The sequence below is a fragment of the Ceratosolen solmsi genome, unplaced genomic scaffold (genome assembly GCF_000503995.2).
Source record: "Ceratosolen solmsi marchali unplaced genomic scaffold, CerSol_1.0 scaffold56, whole genome shotgun sequence".
In the NCBI taxonomy this organism is placed as follows: Eukaryota; Metazoa; Arthropoda; class Insecta; order Hymenoptera; family Agaonidae; genus Ceratosolen; species Ceratosolen solmsi.
The window spans coordinates 4,362,336-4,379,554 of record NW_011948425.1 but is presented as its reverse complement, the minus strand read 5'-3'; the positions used below and the strand labels follow the sequence as shown (position 1 = coordinate 4,379,554).

The window sequence follows — 17,219 nt, the reverse complement described above, 5'->3', positions numbered from 1 at the left end:
CTGGACGCGTACGTTTGGGGCCCTCGACGAGCCGCGCGGACTCGGGCCGGTCGCCGGGCGAAGGACCCGCGGGGCCTTGGCGCCTGCGCACTCAGCCGTCGCGGGGGTGGGGGCGGGCCGGTCGGGGAGCAGGGGAGGGAGCTGAACGTGGATCACGGGGGAGACGGGTGGGTTGGGGTACAGGTGGGGGCTCGACGGGAGGTGGTGAAAGGGGGACTGGAGGAGGTTGAAAAGGAGGAGGAGGAGGAGGAGGAGGAGGGAGAGAAGCGACCGGAGCAGTGGCGCGATGATCGTCCCTCCTCCGCGCCCATTCGTCCCTCGTCGAGGACTCTAGCCGGCGCTCTCGGATATTACCTGTTGCCGCCTGCGCTCACCTGCACTATCCTCAGGTGGCAGCACTACTCGCAGCTCTCGCGCTAACGTCTACCTGCTCGCTTTCGGCCGGAAATGCGAGCGGGAGGATGGGACACCTACACTAGGACCTGGATCCTTAAGATCCGCGCTAGTTTTTATGGCTTTAGGCTGCTTTGTCTTTGATATATTTATAGAGCGAGGACTTTTCGTTGGTGGCGCAGGGTCGCAATCGCGAGAGGACATTAATGTGGCGTATTGTGAAAGCCAAAGTGGGGTGGGGTAAGGTAACTAAGAGGGAAGGAAGGCTTAATAGAATCGAAATGCAGAGCGGCAGGCATTTTCAAGTCATTGTTAAGTATTCCAGTGGCTATGCACTATTACCGTTCTCGACACCCTGAATACCGATTGATCGATAATTTAATTAAATGCAGTCCATTAAATTATAGCGTTTTTTTTAATCGTTTTTTAAATTCATTTATTTCATTTTTGTATTCCAATTGATTTACTTCGTTTCTTTCTTTTATCGCGTCTACATTAAAAATCTCAGAATTTTCTGTTCCGCGGCCTCAAACGTACGTGGATTTGCACTTGCATCTCATTTGCCTTGCTCGGCTCGTCATTTATTAATAAAAAATGACCTTAACGTCTTTTTTATGATCCAAGAAATTGACAAAATTATAACATAAATGGCATTATTCTTTTAAATTGAAAATTTCACTCGTTTAAAGTATCGCGGCGTCAAAAGACTTATAAACCAAATGTACACTCCTCTCTCTCTCTCTCTCTCTCTCTCTCTCTCTCTCTCTCTCTCCCTCCCGCCCTTCTCAATTTTCCTTATATTGAAGGAAAAAGTGAGGAAAAATTCCAAGCTAAAATATAATTTACGCATACCAATATATGTTAAACGTTTCATCCTAATTTATACGAGTAAATATTATCGAGAATACTACTCCAGCTGAAGCAAAAACCTCCGATGTACCTAAACACTTAATTAAAATTAAATATTAAAATTCCAGCTATTATCATTGGCTCTAATAACTAACGCAGATAGAACAACATGATTTTCATTATTGTAAAGAATGGAAGAAAAAAGAATTAATTACCAGTGTGCCAGGCTCGTGATGTAAGAAACTCTGGGATATTTTTAAAAATAGGAACAATCATCAACAACGTACTTAGTAAAACTAAATGAAAATAGATTAAAATAATGATTTGAACTTCTTGTACATTGAGTTTAAAAAAAAATATGATTTGTTTCGGGAAGAACTTCATCTATCATATGTAATACGTACATGTAAAACTAAAAAAATTCTTAAAAATTTTAATTTCATACTAATAATAATAATTGTCATTTAATTTAAGAGAATACAATGGAGGCGTGCATATGTACATGTGCATATATGTATCCATAATAATAACATTGGAACGTTATTATGGAATTCTTTTTATTATTATTATTATTATTATTATTACTATTGTTTTTGTTATTGTTGTTTTTGTTATTGTTGTTATTATTATTATTATTATTATTATTATTATTATTATTATTAGTTTCTTTTTTTTACTTAAATTTCTCATAATGTATTTTAGTATCTAATACCTCGAAATATTTTCATAAGACTATAATTCCACCATTTTCAAATATTCTTTTATTTACGAATGCTGTATCTTCCTCGAGGTAATATTTTAGGATTTACATAAAAGCACAGATTTATCATTAGTTTGGTAAGGATGTTGATTTTAGTAAAGGGCATTCTCGCGACAATTTTGTAATGATAAATTTTAAGTATTCGCAACTATTTGATTGAGGTGTCATCGTTTTTCAAATCTCACTGGAATGCATTTGATTAATAGACGTACTATTGTAAAATTGTAATTTAGTATAGTCGTTTTATCGCCAAAGACGATGAACATTGAATGGACGGATTTTCGTTTAATGTATAAATAAACACGAAATGTGAAAAAGAAGAAGAAAAGGAAGAAACAAATGTAAAAAAAGGAGAAAAAACAGGAACACACAACTATTCATTTCCATACACTATTCATAAAAATATAATTCAATCGGCATTATCTGGGAATTATTATTTATTATTTAATAATTATTTATTATCTATTCTCTATTATATTTTTATTTTATTTTCATGTAAAATTCAATATACTCTAAGATTAGCGTAAAATTAGATCCTACAAATTCTTATGCTTTCTTACAACTTACACATAATAAATGTAAATACGTACATTACAAGCCGTTGTATTTTTAATATGTATTATTAGAATTCCACGTAATCGTCCATATTGAAGCAATACATTATCACGAATAAATGAGTGCTAAGTATGCGTATCTCGAAATCGAAGGCTCGCAAGAAATGAAATTCATGAAAGCAAGAAGCTAATCTGAAATTACAATTAATTTGTATTTAATGGTAAAAAGTTTACGTTTGCTTTATCAAGGTCATAAGCTCGAATTTCCTCACAGCTGGATAATTTTGTCGGATTTCTAATTAATTTTAATGGAAGAGCAAGAAAAATAAAATGATATATCACAGTGAATTTCATCACAGTGAAGTTTTGGCCCTCGTGTAATCGTGTAAGGGAACCGCCCGAGCCAAGATTGCGCCAAATCGGGGAAGAAAGCAAAACCAAGTTGAGCGATCGAGCTCGATAGTTTCGGCTCGATAGTTTAAAATATAAAAGTCAATGATTTTCATAAGGATTTGCGTGTATCCTACCTCGAGCGTGGTCCAGACTCTCTCGGCTCGTCAACAGACACATTCACATTGCTGGAAAAGCGTTGCAAGTCCTCGATGGCGACCGATGCGATTACTTGTGTCGACGACAGGCACCAAACAAATGAACAGCCGCCCAATGTTTTCCTACATTATTACGCGGATACGGCGAAATTCGATGGTCGAAGTCTCGACGACGAGGGCAGGGCCTGACAATGCAACATGTCGTAACGCCCGTCACGGGGACCTTGAACGAGTACTCTTGGCTCACGGTAAAGGTGATATAACGATTCGACGATATAGAAAAATAAGAGGAAAACGTGTATTCGCTTTTATCGTGCCGGGTGTAAACAGAGCCGGCAGTTGGATGATTAGGGGGAGAGGGGTTGGGCGGGGAGGGCCAACGTCTCGGGAACGTATTGTATCGCCCTCGCTAATTACAAATGTTTAGATGAGTCGTAAAAAAAAAAGATAAAGAAAAAAATGAGCAGGGACGGTGCGTGTATTGTGCTTGGGTATACGTTCGATGGTGTTGCTGGCTTCGTTATGGAATTTTCAATCGGATCGTTATAAGCAGCGGCATCGTTCGCAGTGGATGTCAGAAATGGAGAGAGAAAGAAAAAGAAGAGAACGAGAGCACATAAGCAGGTCGACGCGCCCGACATTGTAGCTGCACCCAACTCACACTCGCTTTGCTCCACCTTTTATTTTTGTTTTTGTTTTCGAATGCCCAAAGACAGAGAGAAAGAGAGAGAGAGAGAGATAGAGAGAGAGAGATAAAGAGATAGATAGATAGATAGATAGAGAGAGAGAGAGAGAGACCTATAATGCTGGTACATTCATGTGCGTTGCAATTTATCGTCCTTTTAAAGCATCTTCCTTTATTCTTTCTTCTCGCTTTCATCCCATATGTTTATTTTCTTCCTCGTCTCTCTCTCTCTCTCTCTCTCTCTCTCTCTCTCTCTCTCTCTCTCTTACGTTTATCAAAAAATACGTCAGCAGGTATTTCCATTGGCATCTCATGCTGAGGTATCTTACGAAGAAATTCACCAACAGCACCGACTTTCACGATTACCAAAATAACAAACGAGATTCTTATTTTTTACGTGCATGTTCGTCGCTACCATAAAATACCCGACCTACCATTAACGACCTCTTTGTATTTATTAAACAGACGGTGGAGTGAGCGATCGATTATTTTTTTACCTCGATATGATTAAAAAGCTCAGCCTCTTCGACTTATAATCTTACAAATAAAATGGCGCGAACGAAGATCTGAATAACTTTGGTGAAAGAGCGATGTTGCCTCGCACTCTCGAGTCAACGAGTTTCTCCCAATATAGGTAGGAGAACCGCTTGATAACTTATTTGCAATAGTATGGAAGTGCCCATTCGCATTCTAATACGTAAATTATAATGGGCGATGGGCGCGTCAAGACGGTCCAACACGGTCAATCTCATTCCAGAGTGATTTGGTCGCAAGCTGTCGTCGTGGCACAAGTCCTCGGCACGCGTCGAGACGTCGAAAAAAATCCTCGCTGCTCCCTATCATTAAAAACAGACGAGATATCGCGTACTTGTGGGGATAATAAGCGCTCGGCAATTCTGACCTTTCCGCTAATCTCCGAGCGCCAATCGAGCGACGCTGTCACGCGGTTTCACCCGCGACTACCTGCAATTAAGACGCGGAATGCCAAAGACGACCCAATAAGAGCTCTCCTGGACCGAGGTCGAGCTCCTTCGCTGAGCGACGCAGGAGCGAGAGGAGCGCATTGTCATATCGCGACTCCGATAGAGGCTCGAGTATTGCGCGACAATGGCCTAATCACGCATCGCCCGACCGCCGTGTAATTAAATAAAATAGGCTTTACCGTGTTCTAGCCACCCCCCCCCCCCCCCCCTCTCCCCCCTTCCGCTCGCTACAGCGACTCTTTTAATAATAACAGCCCCGACCATACGCATACACCACTTACGCAATTATTTTTATTATGACCCCACCCCACCCCACCCCACCCCATCTCATCCCACCTCACAGCCCCTCCCACGCTCCCATACCTCGCCAATTCGTTGGTAAGCCAATTATTGTCTCTCGAGCGATAGTTGCCTACCGTTTTGACGGGCTCAGCGTTCCTTTCCAGCTTTCTGCCGGATTAACGCTCGGAGTGACGGAGGGCAGCAGCAGAAATAAGCCACAGCATCACTCGACGAATAACTGTTGATGATGTGCTCGAGGAGGGAAAGGGGATGGAGAGGAGAAGGCGATTGAATACCATGCGCCGACATTACGTAGCTTGTGGCACTTGACTGTTTTTAGACCGGGAGAGGGTGGGGACGCTTAATCGAGTCTTTAAAAAATGCAAAATTCGCTGAGCGTGTACGGCGACAGCTTCTGAGAATATTTTGCGAATGAATTGACGCGAGCCGTCTATCGGGCATCGAATGCACGATTTGTCAAAAAATCAAAATTAGCCCGAGGGAGTTCCAAGGCTACAAACTCGGCGCGGACCCTCGACTCACACGTCTCCCTTAGCATCCCCGTGGTCGCGTTTCCGGGTACTTCCCTTTTATCGGGCGATGAAAGTGGCCGCGGAGCGGGGAAGAGTGGAAGTGGCACCTTGCGAAAGCCGAGGGAGTTTTTCATCGGCGGTTAGAATTTCCTCGTCGGCTTCCGGACGGTTCGATGCACACGAGCGAACGCGAGCTCCACGCACGCGTACTCCCTTTGTCCTCGATCTTGCCTCCTCGCATTATGCATTCCGTGTGGCGATCGAACCTAGAGTCCCCGACGACCCAGCCCCCTACTTTTCTCCATTTTTGCCGAAGCGACTGCGGCACTCTCGACGCCACCATAATCGTAATCAAGCGCTTTATTAAGAGGACCGTGCGTGATCTTCTTAGATCTTCGAGATGAAGGTGACTGGCAGTTTGCAAGATTCGCCCCGACGACGCAAGAGATGAAAACATAAGGCAAGAGAAAGTTTGGACTTTCGCATATGTCAAGATTTTTAAAAATACTTCCTTCCAGCAATTAAACGACCGAGCAATTAAATATCCCTACTCGTTCGCTATTAGTTCACTTACCTTGGAGTTCCTCGAGGCATAATTTCGTCGATAATTCTATCGAGCCCGTTGAGTTTGTAATTTTAATTTTTTTTTTTTGGGGTCAAGCATCCAATGTAACGAGCTTCAAACAATGGACACGAAATGCATCGGGAATAGGAAGTCATTTGGATGATAAAAGAGTGTCAAACGGCTGCACATTTTAAGGTGCAATCTTTTTGCACGAGCAATGCTCGGACCCCGTTCAATCTGGCTTCTCTATGCTAAATTTATAAAATCATCTCAATCTTATCGATGCGATAACCTGCTGAAGATTCATTAAATGATGACGTCGACACATTTGTAAACGTTAAGATTATGGAAACTCCGTCATGAAGGATCGACTCCCTTAACCGGCCAATCTGCCGATCGATGGCTAAATACTCGATGCTCCTCGCTTTCACTCGACCGAAACTTTTATCTTCGTTATAACAATTACTTTTCCAGGCGGCAAAGGTCGCATATTATGCCAGCGGCGCACGATTTAAAGCCGATCGACTGCATCGAGCGAGTGCAAACTTGATGCTGAAGGCTCAAAAAGTGTGCGCCGAACGCCTGACAATTTCAATATATCAATCCTTCAAGCCCCACTGATATTTAATTAAGCAGCGATTTGCATCACAGCACTTGAATACGTATGGCTTGCATAATGCGCACTCCACCTCAGCCTGAAATACAGTGGCTAAGCGAGATTATCTCCCGGGCGATTGGTGATCGCGTTCAATAATACGGTAATTTCGCAATGTCCAATTTATTATTAGCATAACATCGAGGGTGATGCAGCAGCGCAGCTCGGAAATCTGCGGACGCGGGTCGTGACGCTTTAATGAGCGAGCGTCCACACCGTCATATTTGAAAAGCAGCGAGAGGAGGTGGGGGGGGGGCGCGAGAGGAGCGACAAAGGTGAGCCAGAAATTAGGTTCACGACGTCCGTCGATTCGCAAGCTTTCCTCGTGGCTCTTGCGCTCCTTACTGTATCCGACGACCCGAAGATTATCAACGACATGGCCGTTCCTTTTTTTGTCCTTTTGTTTTTCTTTATGTCCACAGTCTTTCAACCGATATTACGCATACGACGAGAATGAGGGTGGAAGGGGGAGAGGAGAAGACACACGTAGGGGAGAATTGTAGCTGGCACACGGGAGGACGGAAGGACAATCGAGAGGTAATTAGAAGGAGATCCGATGGTCCGTAAGGCCATACATTGGATGCGCGAAGAGCGGATTATTTTTATTACTTGACAAGATTGCGACAAGGAGATCTGTCGAGGGCTTGGGGCGGAGATGGATGACGGTGGTGGTGGTGGTGGTGGTGGTGGTGGGGGCGATATCGTTCTTAATCTAAGCCGGAATTTTTTCATAATAATAGGGATAGCGAACAAAGCGAGTGAGAATTAGCGTCTTTGTGTGGGTCGCGATTGCATTTTTACTTTTTCTCTTCGACGAGAGGATTTTCACGGAGACCACGAAGGATCGGCTGTATTACACCTTAATCGCATGGAAATAATTTTTTTTATCGAAACGCCAGTTTCGTGCGAGCGAGTCTTGGGGAGCAATTTGCATGATCATGAAGCATTTGGAATAAGTGGATAGAACGGATAATATATATATATATATAAATTTGTTCGTTTTCTTTTATTAAATGAGCAAGTTAAGTGTTTTTAAAAACAGATTTTATTCCACATTTATCTCTGTACAGTGAAATAAATGAAGCATCGCAAAGTTTGTATAAACAATAAAAAAAAAAAAAAAAAAAAACACAAAAAAAAAAAGTAATATTCCTCCATAAACTATAACTAAGTAATATTTGCCAATTTTATCGCTTATTCTTGCAATAGTCTATAATAGATCGCAGCTCTCAGTTTGATCGCTGGTAACAACAATAATTATTCTGTTTGTATAAATTATTTAAAATTTCGGTGACGCGATATAACATGTACTTATATAATTTTCGTTCGTAGATATGCCTCTGATTGATCATTAACGATTATTTGACCGATTAAAATTATAAACTTATTTACAAGACTTATAAAATTTGTACAAGATGATTAATAAAATTATTATTGTTCGATAGTACAAAATCTCTTCTCAGCTACTACATTCATACATAAATAGTTGACAATGACAATTTCTCGGAGAATAACAAAATGTGTAAAGCGGATTAGACAAAGGGTTATTACGCATTTCGATTCCAATAATATACTTGCGCATGTTTATCGATCGTTTTCCCTTTCTTTATCTCATTTCCTTATCATTTCTCTTTGGTTTTCCTTTTTATTTAGAATTGCGTCAATTATCAAATCTCGAATTATTAATGAAGTTATAACGTTGCGCGCGAGTGCGCCGATTCCTCGCCAAATTCAATATTTAAATGCGGCCCCTTAGAGGCAACTTATTATTCCTTTACAAATGTCTCGAATAAACAAAAACGACAAAAAATGAGGATACAAACAAACAAATAGAGCGTTATTTAAAGAATAATGCTAAGTCTGCGAGCAAATTTCCAATTAAATTCACTATTAATCAACGGGGACCTCTTTTCATACATCGTATCATTATTATAATACTGCAAATAAATTAACAGATCTCGATTATTTCTAGGCAGCTGTTATCAATATATTGTATCTCGCGCATCTAAATCAATGTTCTAAGTATTAACGTAATTAACGTATCGCGCCCATATTTTTCATGAAAACACTCCGCTATGCTCTTTCGCTCGTAAAATCTTAAACGATTATAGGTATATAAAGCATTTAGCCGAAGCGAGAAGTATCTTCACCAAAATCGTTATAACTTCGTTAATAAATAGTAGGCAGTACGTAGTATCGTTAAATTTATCGATTCAATATACCGCTTCAAGAATCTTCGAGTTATGTCATGATCTATTAATGATTTTCATTCTGTCGAGATACGACCGAGGTATAGGCCCCTTTAATATAGATGACATTGTTAAGTATTAAAGCGACGCCGAGATTGCAGCGTCAACATTTTGCATTTACGGGAGGATCGATACTTTTTACGCCACTTTAACGAAAACTTCCGCTACTCTGATAATTACATATAGAATTGTTTACCGGGTCTTGCATACTGGCGTGTGTGCAGCGACTTTTCCAAATTTACCATTAAAGGTAACGTCGAGCTATAGGTGAGGTACGTACGTGAGCTCATTCAAAGCTTAACGAAACTTTCGAACCGCCAATTTCTCCTCGGCACATCGTTGTCAAATTATTCGCATCGCTGACTCATTCTTGACTACTAGCGCCTACATAAATGACTTCTACATTGCAGGAATATCCGAGACGAAGATTAATGTTTAGTTGTAATATACTGCGTAAAAAATTCTTAGAACCGGATGGAATTCGGAGCCAAAAAACGCAGAGTCAATCATTTTTATTAGAAAAAAAAAATATATATATATATATAAAAATAAATAAAAAAAGAAAGAAAAGAAAGAAAAAAGATAAAAGAAAAAACACAACGACACTAATTTATTATATCAACACTTTATTATCATTATTATTATTGGCTTTCTTTCTTTTTCGTTGTTTAATGTTTTTTTCTTCATTTTTTTTTTCGTTTTTTTTTTTTTCGTTTTTGTTTTGGTTTTCTTTTTTGGCTTACGTGCATTGGCATTTGGTAGACATAGCATAAAAAAGGCTTTATTGTTCCTTTGCTCTTAATAACAATGATTTTCTTAGATGCTTTGAACATATAATTTTATTATAATGGATTTTCATCTAAACGCGAAACTTTCATTAATTCGACATCGGTGAGTTAGTTAGTTGGGCATTAAATTTTAGAAGAATAGCACGAACAAAAGTAAAATCTTTGTCTACTAAACATTTGTGAGCACTTTAAAAGGACACGTTATCCCTATGCTTATTCGAAACTTATTTCTACCATCAAAACGTTTGCTTAATCACTTTTCATTTACAAGTGCTATTGTTAGATTCTAAATACAAAGGATGCTGATGTGATTTGTAAAAATTTTCAATTTAAAAACAAATGTTTAATGCGTCAAATGTACGGATATAAAAAAAATATTTTCTTTATAAATGATACTTTATAATGGAGGTTTGAATTTTCATTAAAAACACTCTCATTAGCAGTGTGTGTGTGTGTGTGTGTGTGTGTGTGTGTGTGTTAAAAAAAGAAAATAATTTTTAAAAAATTACAAACAAACAGACACAACAACAACAACGACGACGACGACGACGACGACGACGACGACGACGACGACGGCGACGACGACGACGACAATAAGCGAATAAGCGAAAAATGGACGAGTGGCGCTTGTTGAGACAAATACAAGATAAAAACAAGCGCCTTAATAATAGGGATAAGATCCTGTTAAACGATTGACAATGCTATTTATTGATGATACTAATTATTTTAGTAATAGTTGCAACGTTGTGATCTCGGCGAGCAGTGATTACCCATTAGGCATTCCGAGAACATGAGATCATCAATGGCAAATCATCGATATAATAATGCTAGTATTATGGAATACACTATTATCTCACCAAATTATGTATTTATCGATAAAGATCTCGTGGGCCGCAACGCGCATGTCGCTCGCGTTCCCAGCAGCGAATGAAAAATCGAACGAAACGAAATTCATCGAGAGCATACAGCGAGGCCGACAATTTATTAATTCTCCATCAAATTATTAGCATAGTGTTATAAAAAAAGAAGAAGAAGAAGAAGAAGAAGAAGAAAAAAACAAATGTCGCATCGCAAAATGCTTTCCTTACAAGTACGTCGAAAAGGGAGAGAAGCGGCTTTCTGCCGAGGCGACTACGGGCCCTCAGTCCCAGAAGCTGGAAACTACTAGTCCTTTTCTTTATTTTTAATGCCTCTTTTTATTCCCTCTCGCTTCCTTTCTCGAGTGGACAGGGCCAATCGAGAGCGAGGAGACGTCCCTCCTCCAGGCCGATCGGAGTAGTAAATTTTTTTTTTTCATTTTCTTTTTATTTTTTTTTGTTTTTTGTTTTTTGTAATTTTATATTTTTTGCTTTTTGCTGTTTTTTCGTTATAATAAGAAAGCCAGAGCAGCTTTTCACTTTAGAGTGAGAACGTGGCGCGGTACTCGGGCGGGAGGGGGAGGGGTACTCATATCTTTCGCAAGATACAAAACGTGCCTAACAGCTACCGTAGCTGTTGACGTAGCGACCGCTGTAGGAGCCCCGCGTCCAGGCGCCTGCGCGGTTCGAGTAGCTGTTGCAGGCCATCAGGGAGTTCATGCCGCTGGGCCGGTCGATCGGCACCCCGGGTCCACCGGCTCGAGCGAGGCTCGTACTGTGGGAGCGGCCGCTGTCCGTCAGCGATACACGCAGGTCCTCGCTAGCTCCGATCTCCGTGTAGGGCTTGGGGCCTCGTTTGCAGCAGCTCAGGAACATGAACGCCGTCACGCCCTGGATTATGTACGGAGATGTTTAGGTGAGGAGGCGCCGGCGATCGATAATTTTATTATCGAGAAAGGAAGCTAACGCCTAACCGATCGCGGCCACAATTTTATCAAAATTTGAAGTTTATAATTTAATTAAAAAACCAAAATAAAACCAAATACTCCGTTTGGGCCACGGTAGCACGAGGCGGCGGGGAGGATGGGTGGACACACGCACACGCGGACGCGCACAAGGTGACACCCGAAAGCCAATGCCCATGGATATTCTACTGTTCGGGGAATCGCGCGTGAAAAGTGGGCGTTTAAGCACCTTTAACGTTTGAGCGAGCGTCTGTGCGCGCGTGCGTGCGTGTTAATTATTTAAGGGACGCGCGCGAAAGAGCGTCTAAGCTTGATTGTGCGCGTACATGAGCCAAGGATGCCGAGAGCTATGGCCGTCGTCGTATTTTTACACGACATTTTTAACGCATTAATCTTCCATGGGAATTTTTTGCACGGCGAACTTTATTTTGGCACCCCGAAACTTTTAAAATATCTGGCCGATGCCTCGGTCTTACATCATTCGTTTCGATAGTCGGCGAGAAACTCTTTTTTTTTTTAGTGGCCATCTTGAGTTTTATAAATGTTAAACACAAGAAGTGCCACGTTGAAATGCCAGGCAGTTATATAAATAGGATTTTCTTCTTTTTTCTTTTTTTTTTACTCGGACGATCTTTTACAAATTTTGATCCCCAAAGATTTAGCTTCTTTTGATTTAAATCTTATTTCAGGCGAATTTCAATGTTACTTATTATAATCGTCGCGCTTCTTTCGAGATATTATCTCGTATTTTATTTGCAGCATCGAACGCACGAAAATTAACAGGAACATAATAGGATTGAGTGGCCTTGACGGATCAAACAAATATAATTTAACATGATGGTGGATCGCAGATAATATCGACAATTTTCGACACAATGACTTTAAAAACCCTCGTTATTCGATATTTCTTCGAGAAATTTTCAAATTTTTCTCTCATTGTAAATGCAGTGATTTAGGAAATGCATTATTGGTCGTTAGAAACTTAATCCTTTTAATTTTATAGCCGCCATAAGATAGGGCAAACAATAGCATTGCATATATCTTTCGTTCTCTTTAATTTTCGATAAAATTTCTGGAAATTCGCATACGTGGATATAAGATATAAGATACAAGTGACCTTAATGATTTTGATAATTTAAAAGAGGAAGAAAAAAAAACAGAATAAATAATTAAATAAAAATGACATTAATAGAATCTAGAGATTCGAGAGAAATTTACAAGAAGGCCATTGTTTATGGTGTGAAATTGTTAGATTCTTATTGTCCGAACGAACAAGCTCGCGTCCAAATATTTTTTTATACTATTGCCGAATCTTATGGGATGATATTTCTCGGAATTTTGATTGAGTTATGTAATTATTGGTCTATTTTTACGACTCTAAGATCGACTTTATATCGGTAGATTGTACATTGTTGTCTCTGACATTTTCTTGTGAACATGATTTTCATTTCACATGGATATTTATCTGAATCCTGTTTCCGTATGAATTATACGTCATTACCTAAAGCTATGCATTATTCATGAGAATCGAATGCTCAAAAGTCGTGATATTAATTTTGAATCAATGATGCGAAAATTGAAATGAACGATGTCTAGTTAAACAATAAAGAGTAATCTTATCAATTCTTTCGTGTGCCATTAATCTTAAACTCATCGTACAATAATGTAGCGAATGGTTTATTTATCAATTAAATTTATCCTTATCGTAATTTTTAAAGCTAATTTCTAGTAAGATATCTCGTGTCTTATATATCATTATAAAGATTTGAAATATTTATTTAAATATCGAGATTCGTAAGAGCATACTATGGATTATTATATTGTTAAAATTACTTGAATACCGATTGTTAAGATTTCAATTTGTTTCATAATTCATCGGCTCCGTGAAATTAGCATTTTCCAGCAATCCATAATCATGTAAATTACCATAGCTGATCTATCGCCCCGTAAGTCGGATAGATATTTTTAAAGATTCCGTGACCTGGACTCACCCTTAGCCATCCACAAGCTTATGAGAATGTAAATTTTTGCAATACTTACCACAATAAAATGCAATATAACGATAAACATGGAAGCGTTTCTAAATCCAATATTGTCAAACAATATGCCGGCTATACTCGGACCAATGAAGGCGCCGAGAGCGAAAGTACTCGTCCAAAGTCCACTAATAAGGCCGTAGGTTTCGATATTATTTGGAAATCCGTGAGATCTTAAAGAGAAAAGTTAATCGCTTGTATGAATTTCATGAAGACATTCGGCTATTCCGTACAACTACATATGTACGCGCGCGACTACAGTTGCGCCTGCAATGGAGTTGCCATTCCCGCTCCTTTATTTAGAACAAAATCATGTAGCAGGGGCTTATGAAACCGATCCCACTCATCCGCTTTAAACCGTTTCACGATAAAAGATTTATTCTTTTCTCATTATAGAAAATTTGATAAGAAACATGAGTAGAATAAACTTACTGATATACTAATTTGGCGCTAAGAATAACTTGAATTGTAAATTATATTGTCTTTGTGATATAGACTTATGCATAGATAAGATTATCAATACACGCGCACATCATATATATATATATATATATATATATATATACATACATACATACGTAAATGTACAATTGTTATGTGTACATACGTACAACGTATATGTATATATCGCTCCTTGACTAATCAATTGGTAATGTTCAAGTATTTTAAGTAGGATAATCGTAAACGATGATTTATTAGTGAATGAAAATAATTGAATGCCGTAAATGTGTTGCGATAACTTTATTTTCTTAAACGAACGAAAATTGAAAGGGGGGCTGACTCATGTTTTTTTTTCTTCGATTCGTCGACAACATACTGAGAAACATTCGTTTGTTGTATAGTCTGTCTCTCGGATTGGTGGATTTGTGTGTGACGTGCCTAGTCGCAAACAGGACACATGAGTCGCGTGTGAAAGGCCGAGGTACGCGAATTCCCCGACAGTGAGCTTAGAAATTGTAAGGCTGAATAAATCGAGCATCTCTAAGAAAGTTCACAGCGGCCAAACAATGCGTAATCAGCAAAAGATAAAAGAATCGGCAACGGTAAGTCGCTCACCGTCGGGCTCACACAGAGGCAGAGACAAATATATAGATAGATAGATAGAGAGAGAGAGAGAGAGAGAGAGAGAGAGAGAGAGGGTGGCGGGAGCAAAGTAACGTTAAAACTACAGTTAAGCACGCTATCGGGAATATAATTGTGGCAGCTAGTAGGGGCTTACTCACATCGCAATCCTTAGAGCGTCGGTGAAGCTGGCAACGAGCTGCGCCGCCATCCCCAGGCCGTGGATAACCAGCCCGCATATCGTCATCCAGAGCATCGTCTCGTAGGGTATGAAGGGCGCGGGTCCGATGAGGCCGAATCCTATCATCACTATGATACAACCGGCGACGGTCGCCACCTGCCGGTGTTTTCATCGCTCGTTACAATATTATTATTATTTCAGGGTCCCGAGGCTCCTCCTCCCCCTCGTACTCATTCTCCAAGGCATGGCATTGTTATTTACTCGCGTGCGCGGTTTCCTAGCGCCGGCGCGATTGACTTATTCCCTCGCTTCTTTCCCCTCCCCACGCCGCCAATCAATGCGAGACATTCCACGATAATGCAATTTTTGCGCGCGTTGCGCGTTTAATTATTCAATGATAACAATTCGAGTGTAATTGTAACTCATACCTCGTCGTGCTCATAATTAATTATTCATCATCGTCACGTTGGATAACTTTATTCGAATGCTCTATTATCGAATCAGATTCGAGCGATTGCGAGTCAAACATGCCATTAATGATTGAGTAAGGCTCGATCGAGGATAATCAAGGACTAATGCGTAAGCGACGAGTTTAGGAATTTTCAGTTCGAGATTTCACCCAGTCAACTTTATTATACGCAAATCCGAATCCGTTAATCCTAGGGTGCGCGCAGCAATGTTCGGCGAGGAGATGAGCTGGAGGAGTGGAGGGGGCTAGGAGGCTTGGTAGCATCCTTGCCTTTGGCGTCGAGTGTTTGTCGCACAGCCAACCCCAGACAGGCGCGGTCATCGCGTAGGTGCCGCCGTTAATGATGAACATCAGGCCCAGCACGACCGGGCTCATGTCGAATTGGCGCAGATGGGGCTCGAGGGTCGCCTGGAGGAAGCCGATGCTCATACTCGTGGCGACGATCGAGGCGCTCGCCACCATGACCCCTGGCACCTTTAACACCTTCATGAACTTGCCTGCGCGCAACGAAGGGATTAGAATTTTAAGGCCCGGTGAACGTTGTTCGCAACTCACCCTCGGTGCTCTGATTGTCCTGCTCGTTGTGCTGATGAATGGGAAGCACGAAAGCCGTGACCACGGCAGCGAGGAAGAGCGCGAAGCCGAGGACTGCGAATGGCGTTGTATATCCTCCTAACTACGAAGAACTCATTACATATACACTGCGCGTCTAATGTCTGCACACTTGCACGTGTTAGTTTATTTTGCCTCGTATTACTTACTTACCTACGCCTTCGAGAGGGACTTATAAATATATATTTTTAGAACAGCGAGATCGATATTATATTTTGAGATGGGGGCGTTTGATTTACATATTTTTTTTATTAAAGCGTCGAATATTTATGCCCACTGATTATAATTGCGAATATTAAATAAGAATTTTATATGTACAAGAAAAGTGCATCTATATGGAACTTGTGGACATTTTTCTCTCATGACGATTGATTGTTTTATGTATTATGAAAGCTGTAAAAAAAAAAAAAAAAAAAAAAAGTAACACCTACTCAACGAAATACCTTGGATTAAATGATATATATATATATATATATATATATATATATATATATATATATTTATATATTAAAAACTATATCGTAAAGATAAAATGTAAAATAATTTTGTATTTGCGTGCGTTTATATATATACATTATTGAGTAATAATACTCGCCCTCGATCCTTATTGTTTCGTTGGTAAAAAGAGAAAAAGAAAATAGCAACAAGAGCGAGAAAAAGCATTTCTATTAAGTAGTCGTATAATAATTATCAATTAGCTCTCGAAAGCCTTCGTTCGTTATCGGCTGTTTAGTCTCGAATTTTTTTTTTTTATCAGCAGCTCCCTCGGCGTATGTAAAACGAACAGTAATACCGTCGACACAATTTTGGCGTTAAGTAAAACCTGGAATAGAGCTCCTCCGACGGTCGGCCCGACGATGAGGCCCAGACCGAAAAATGTTTCGAGGCTCGCGAAGGTGGTGGCAACGTTATCGGGAAACTCCTTGGCTATGATGGCGAAGCTCGCCGTGAGAAAGGCAGCATTTCCAAGGGCCTCGATTATCCGTATGAGGAAGGAAAGAACGATGAAGGGGTAATGACCTTCGACTTTATCAAGAAGACCAAAGAAGATGGCGCACGTTCCAGTTGTGAGAATGCCTCCGTTGAATAACAGCTTGGGACCTATTCGATTAATCTGAAACGGGAGTCTCGGGTCAGTTTTTTTTTTTTTTTTTTTGTTAGGCGCTGCTTAGGCTTACACTTGGATGTGACAA

At 40.3% G+C, this 17,219-nt stretch overlaps 1 protein-coding gene across 1 annotated transcript in view; it reads right to left on the bottom strand.

Moving 5' to 3' along the window:
• Positions 1–11,177: 11,177 nt before the first annotated feature.
• The window catches only part of LOC105362877 (MFS-type transporter SLC18B1), a 9,267-nt gene continuing 3,225 nt past the window's right edge, over positions 11,178–17,219 (bottom strand). The window contains exons 3-8 of the mRNA XM_011500402.1: positions 16,850–17,140; positions 15,970–16,090; positions 15,685–15,911; positions 14,926–15,101; positions 13,707–13,875; positions 11,178–11,592 (exon numbers count right to left, since the gene is read on the bottom strand). Coding sequence (XP_011498704.1) covers positions 11,320–11,592; positions 13,707–13,875; positions 14,926–15,101; positions 15,685–15,911; positions 15,970–16,090; positions 16,850–17,140 — 1,257 coding nt within the window. The 3' untranslated portion in view covers positions 11,178–11,319. The remainder of the gene's footprint in view (positions 11,593–13,706; positions 13,876–14,925; positions 15,102–15,684; positions 15,912–15,969; positions 16,091–16,849; positions 17,141–17,219) is intronic.